At 55.1% G+C, this 6,692-nt stretch overlaps 1 protein-coding gene across 1 annotated transcript; it reads right to left on the bottom strand.

The window, feature by feature from the left end:
• Positions 1-869: 869 nt before the first annotated feature.
• On the bottom strand, positions 870-5,577 carry PABPC1L (poly(A) binding protein, cytoplasmic 1-like). The gene is made up of 6 exons (XM_010569712.1): positions 5,385-5,577; positions 4,388-4,581; positions 3,773-3,888; positions 2,860-2,999; positions 1,484-1,621; positions 870-949 (listed from the first exon to the last, which is right to left on the bottom strand). Exons 1-5 carry the CDS (start codon positions 5,575-5,577, stop codon positions 1,536-1,538), a joined length of 729 nt encoding a protein of 242 aa, XP_010568014.1. The 3' UTR covers positions 870-949; positions 1,484-1,535.
• Between the last annotated feature and the right edge of the window lie 1,115 nt (positions 5,578-6,692).

Raw genomic sequence — 6,692 nt, 5'->3', positions numbered from 1 at the left:
CAGCTAAGTCCACAGATCACTGCAGTAGCCACGAAGCACGGCGCAGCGGGGGAGTACACAGGATCTGCCGGCCGCGGGCACCCCATTGCAGCCCTCACGTCCAGGGCGGGATGGATGGGGCTGTGCCCGTGGGGCTCCACGGAGAGGCTTCTTCGGGGAAGGGGAGGATTTGCTCAGGCAAAACGGGTAGGTTTGGGAAATGAAGACGGCAGAGTCTGGGCCAGCCTGAGATCTGCAGCCTGTGATCTTCCAGGGGGTCTGTGCCCCAGCCCCGCAGGACCCATGGGCCAGCAATGCTCCGGTGCTTAATGCCACAGGAGCCAGCAAGGGCTGGGATCAGTGGGATACCGTGCCCTGCCCGAGGGCCAGGCAGCATCTGTCCCTGGCAGCTGGCAGGTTACAGGTATCTGACCTTAAAAGCCAGACCATCCCTCTGCACCCGTATGCACGGCCTTCGAGAGAAGCTTGACATCAGTCTTGGTGGCAAGACTGACACTTTTATGGTTTTCCAAAAGGCAAAACACCAGCCTGTCACCACGCTCTCCCCACAGCGAGGTGGCTTGTGGGTCATTTCCATTGTGCAATATTCAGAATGATGTGGCTTTTAAGGTCCCATACCCTGCACCTCAGTGGGGCTGGGGTAACTCAGCAAAGCTACAAGATACTTGCTGAATCAATAAGCTCCTCAGGACAGCGTGGGGTACAACTGGCATGTCAGTTACACTTGGCTTGAGATACAAGCCATCAGCAGGGAACTATAACTCAACAGGATGATAATCCTGAGCCATTTCTAAGGGCTGAGCACACTGGCCGGCTGACCCCAGGAGCCCCAGCGACAGTCCCAGTCCCTCACCTTGGCACTGGTGATGGTGCCATAAGGAGAGAACTCCTTCCTCAGCCTCTCATCATCTATCCCGTCATCCAGGTTCTTCACGTACAGGTTGACCCCCTGCAAACAGGCAAAAAAGCAGCTTGGGCTCCCAAAGTTTACAGCAGCTTTTCAAGCTGGATGCGTGTTTCGCCAGCAGCTCAGCCAGAAGGTGGGATGTCCCACAAACACGTCCTCTCCAGAGCTGCCTCAGGACCGGTGATGTGGAGAGGAGCCAGGACCGCACGTGCGCTCCACTCGTAGGCGAGACACCCCGAGTGAAGAGGGCACCCAGACTATCGCTATGAAGCTGCTCCAAGGCCTCAGGAAGCTGCCTCATTTCCAGACTAATATTTTAATTTCTGGAAAAGAGCAAACCCATTTGTTCACCTGCCAATATCATCCTGGGTTTAGATCTCTCTCCTCTTTCCTGATACTGCTTCTCAGGACATTACCAGGCAGTGGATTCCTGTGCAGGTCTTAATCGCAGAAGGGACCAGCACACTGATCTGCTCTGGGGAGCCCTGTGCTGTTCCCAAGACAAGGATGTCCCTGGATGCCCTGGCCATGTCCCTGCTGCAGACTTCAGGACGGAGCATCCCGCTCTCCCCTTACCTGGTACCTGCTCACTCGCTCCTGCTTGATCTGCTCAAATTTCCGCTTCAGCTCACTCTGGCGCTCCAGCCGCTTCTGGGCTCGGCCCACGTACACTATCCGCCCGTTGATCTCCTTCCCGTTCATGTCGGCCACCGCCTGCCAGTGGAGGGAAGGGCTCTGAGCACAGCGGGAAGCCAAGAGCCATGGCTCTACTCTTCACCCACCCCCCCAGTCCAGCCCCACCATGAGCAGAGACCTCCCTGGGCAAGGGCAGGGAAGCAGCTCTGCTCCCCTTTGCCAGGTCCTGCCCATCCAGGCACCCCTGCCAGTACCAGCACCCAGGCAAGCACAAAGCCAGTGAGGTTGCCCCGCAAGGAGAGGTGGGAACATCAGCAGGGCACAAGCTCGGGGCTGAGACAGCAGACAGGTAGCAAGGAGCCTCTTGCCTTCTGGGCTTCTTCGTGCTTCTCGAAGTTGACAAATCCAAAGCCCTTTGAGCGGCCAGTGCTGTCCATCATGACTTTGACACTTAGCGTCTTTCCTGCAATAGGAAAGGGAAGTATCTGTCTGAAGAAGGGTGCCCACTGAGGGGGTGCTGCCAGCATGCAGCACCATGCTTGGGAGCCACCACGAGATGCCAGTCCAGCGAGGAGACCGGACGGCCATGGCAGCATGGAGGAGCCAAGCGGGAGGACAGACAGTGGGATCCCTGCTGCAAGGCAGGAATGGGAGGCTGCCTGTGTCAGTGAGGGCAATCCCTCCCGCCCTGGATGCTGCTTTCATTGTTCTTGGCTCTTCAGTTTCTCTAGCTAGTGCACTGAGTTCCTTCAGCCAGAAGTTATCATCTCCCTTATACATGAACACATATACTGGGTTCGTATGAAGGGTATTCACAAATTACCTGAGATAACACTGGCCAAGCATGGACAGTATTGGTCCATGGGCTGGTACAACACTAAACCCTGTCACAAGAGGCATCCTCCAGCAATGGGCTAAACTGAAAAGCCTTTTTTGCTTTAAATTCAGACTCAGCATCTCTTATTCCCAGGGCTCCTATAACCAGACAGCACACTAGTTTCAAGACAATTTAAAAAAACAACAAAACAAACAAAAAAACAACAAACACTTCTGTTACTCAAGAAAGTAAAAAACTTCTTTTTTTTCAGGAAAGCACCTAATACAAGTTATCCTCCATCATAGCAGCAAAATTGTCAGGACATTACATGCACTTAAGCCACTGCACTCCTTTGGTGAGGTGTTGTTTCAGCAAGTCAGACCCTGTCAAGAGAAGGGGCTTGGTATTTCAGGCAAGCTCTTTCCCCAGCTTTCTTTGCAGTTGCCCCAAATCCAGTTTATCAGACATGAGGATACTTTGCTTCAACAACTGTACTCACCAAACTTGGAGAATATTTCCTGCAGTCTGTCATCATCCATGTCATCCCCAAAGTTTTTGATGTAGACGTTGGTGAACTCCATCGCCCTAGCCCCAAACTCTGCCTCACGCTCTTTGCGGGATTTGAAATGGCCAACAAATCTGCAGGAAGCAAGGAAAGGGACATGAAACCCTCCGTGTCAGGCACAGGCACATCTGTCTCGGTACAGTCCATGAGAGACCCCGTCACCTCAGGCCATGCTTTGCTCACCCATAAACCCACCCTGTGTTTCACATCCAACAACTTCAGCATGTCCCACTCTGGTGTTCCCCTACCCAGACCCCAACTGGCACTACTGGAATGGGGAGAGTGGTGACACAGGGCACAGCCCTGTGCTGGGGATGTCACCCCAGGAGATGCCAAAAGATCCCAAAGAATGCCACCAAGTGCCAGCTCTCTTCCTCTGAGGTATCCCCAAGCCTCTTGGGCAGCCGCTTGCCTCTGCAGAGGCAGGGACGTAGAGAATAAGGTGACGCAATGTAAGCGGAGAGCCAAAGAACAACAAAACCTCTTCCTGCCCAGATTATCTGATGCTGACAGCTGAGATCGAGGACCAGCCCTGCTTCGTGGGCAAGTGTTACACCACCTCAGCAATTAAACACAGCCCGGGCTTGGACTCCTTCCCTACCATCAGGAACGGCTCCAAACCCCTATCACACTTCCACCAGCATTGCCCACGAGTGACTCACTGCCCCGGCGAGCAGCAGAGCCACTGTACCCAGCAGGGACTGGGTGGGAAGAGGGGAGAAACCAGAGAGCAGCAGGAGGTGGCAGCCCAAGCAGAGCAGGCATTTGCTCCGGAGTGTGCACCAAGGCAAGGGAGGAGCAAAGCCAAGTGCCGAGCCAAGAAGACGCTCTCCTCTCCGGCACTTACACCTTCCGGTCGTTGAGCAACATCCCATTCATGGTCTCGATGGCCCGAGTCGCTGCCTCGTGAGTCTCAAAGTGAACAAAGCCATAGCCACGGGATCCGTTTTCATCACAGACCACCTACAAACACAGAGGAAGGAGGAGGAAAAAGACACAGACACTGGTGTTCTCCACACCTGCACACAAGTAAGTCGCAGCAAAACCCACCCTCATTTTTCAGGGGCATTTACCCTCCCTGACATCCTGCTCCCGCTGCAGCTGAGCCGTGTTGGGATGTTGGCAGCAGGTCAGGGAGCTGGGTGAGCCCAGGGCCAGACCCTTAGTGCTTTATATGATGCCCAGGAGCTTGTGGCTCACCAAGACCCAAGTGCCATTGATGCACTGAGCTCAGACAGGACAACATACATCTCTGTGCAGGCAATGGAAAGAAGGGGGGCAGGGGGAAAAGTCCCCATTTGCAGGGAAACATAGCAGGGCCTTTTGGCTTCAAAGCAGGTGGGAACTGAGGAAACTTCATGGGAAGCGAAATGAGAAAGTGAATTTCAGCTGGCTGGAGCATGCTGCCGAGAACGCAGGGCAGCTCTGCAGCAAGCCCTCTCCTGCCCATGGGCGTGTGTACCTTGCACGACAGGATGTTTCCGAAGGCAGAGAAAGTGTCGTATAGGGCTTTGTTATCAATGGAGTCGTCCAGGTTCTTGATGAAGACGTTTCCAACCCCCGACTTCCTGAGCCCGGGGTCCCGCTGGGACCACATGATGCGGATGGGACGGCCTTTGATCACTTCAAAGTTCATGGTGTCCAGGGCTCGCTCAGCTGGTAAAGAAGTGAGTACAGGGGGAAGAGAGGAGGGTAACAGAAACAGATCTCCTTCACATCCTACAGCAGCTGAGATGGGCACAGGAATCAGGGATACTGTTGGACAGAGGCTCGTTAACCTAAATGAGACAGGCAGCTCTGCCTCCCAGGGCAGCAGGGCCAGGTAGGGGCTGCTCTCCCCCCCCCCCCCCCCCCCCCCCCTTCTTTCCCCCCCCCCCAAAGCATGTCTGACTCCCGCGGGATCATCCATTTCACTGCAAGATCCAGTTTGGCAGATGCCCAACTCATTTACCCAGTAAGGATTTTGGTCTCCAGGGCAACTAACCCAACACCTTCCCATCACCACTGCCTCACTCCAGCATGAAACACCTTTCGGTTTCAGCACTGTATCACTGCGATGCCTGCCAGGAGAGGGGCTTCACTTCACGCCGTGAGCCAGCAGGCAGTTGGCTGCCCTGGGGAAGGGCAGAAGGAGTTTTGGTGCCCTTCTCCATCAGCTTTTGGAGGGAGGTGACTCTTGCAAGTCACCTTCCTCCCCCCACAAGCCCAAAGCCCAGCTGCTGCATCCTCTCCCAGTCCTTAAGAAGAGATGGGAGTGGGATGGGTCACCATCTGAGAGCACACTGGGATTAGTTACAACCAAAACTCAACATCAGCAGAATATTGCCCAAGCCCCAACAGCTGATGCATCCATTCAGACAACTGCTCCCCCCTTTTCCGCTGCCTGCCCTTCCATCTCTTGCATGCCCCAAGCCCCTGTTGCGAGGCAGCTCCTTGGGGCTGTGTTACAGGGAGCGTACCATCCACAGGCTGCTGGAAGTTTATGTAGGCATAGCCCAGTGATCGGCGTGTGGCAACATCCCGACAGACTCGGATGGACATGATGGGCCCAGCAGGCGAGAACTTCTCGTAGAGCATGGCTTCGGTCACATCCGGGTGGAGGTCTCCCACGTAGAGAGACGCTAACGGATAGCCAGGGCCACTAGCGTTCATGGTCAATCACAAAGCTCAGCTGCAGAGGAAGACAGACCCGAGGCTTCAGAGCACAGGTTTTGGATCACACGCAGCAACCACAGACCCACGCTGGGGCTGGCCCCACCACAGCAGTGTGAGCCATGCCCTTCCCACCAACAGTGGTAGGGCCAGGAATGCCCTAAAGATGCTGCAGTTCCCAAATTTTTCAGGGACATTTCAATGTCGGTGCAAAAGCTGAGCTGCAGCGATCTGCACATCACAGCCCTCCCACACCTGGGCAACAGCCAGAGGGGTGCAACACACCCCACAGCCCGATTTGCTCCTTTCGGCACTCAAAACCCAAGAGAAATAAAACGGGAGTTTAATTCCTCAGAAGGTAAATAGCCCTTTGCCACCAGGGGCTTCCATTTTAATTCCTCCCTAACGGCTCCCTCCAGTTGGCCGCTCAGCCAGAGCAAACCCAAGGAGCAAAGGTTTGCTTTGATGCACAGTGCTGCCCTGCCAGGGCAGCAGCTTCCCACGAGCAGCCCTGCAACCCACGCTCCCAGTGACCCTCTCCATCTCTAAGAAGGCAAACACAGGTTTTTAGCCAGCCTTTCTCAATTTCTCAGCTTGCTGACGAGGCCCTCAAAGCAGGAAAACTAACGCTCAGTCTCTCACTGGTTTTAGCTGGGTATAAAGTTGCGTGTGAAGATGACAGTCGCTGTCTGAGACCCCCGAGGTACTGGCTGGGAAAAGAGAAATGCAGCTCCTGCCCTGAGAGCTTATAAGCCCATCTTTGGGGCTCTTACCTTAAAGCTCAAAAGACCCGAGACACTTATCAAGATACCCTACGGATGCCCAGAATAAACGCAGACGCATAGGAGAGCTGCATTAAGCAATCCCTCAGTCAAAGGCGAGTCAGCACGGCGGGCAGAAGATGGAAGAGCCGTGCATCAGCCCCGTGAGCCAGCCCCGCTCCTCCCGCGGGCCTCACAGCAAGGCCGGCAGCAAAACAAAGTCGGGCTGAGAGCGCAGACCCAGCATTCCCCTGCGGCTGGCGGGGCAAAGAGCGAGGGAAGGGAGTTAAGAACGGAGAGGAGGAAGGCAGAGCGGCGAGGGTCAGGCAGAGATCCTGCCCGGCCCGGGCAGCA

Source organism: Haliaeetus leucocephalus, unplaced genomic scaffold (genome assembly GCF_000737465.1).
Source record: "Haliaeetus leucocephalus isolate CR32 unplaced genomic scaffold, Haliaeetus_leucocephalus-4.0 Scaffold273, whole genome shotgun sequence".
In the NCBI taxonomy this organism is placed as follows: Eukaryota; Metazoa; Chordata; class Aves; order Accipitriformes; family Accipitridae; genus Haliaeetus; species Haliaeetus leucocephalus.
This window is presented reverse-complemented; position numbering and strand designations above follow the sequence as displayed.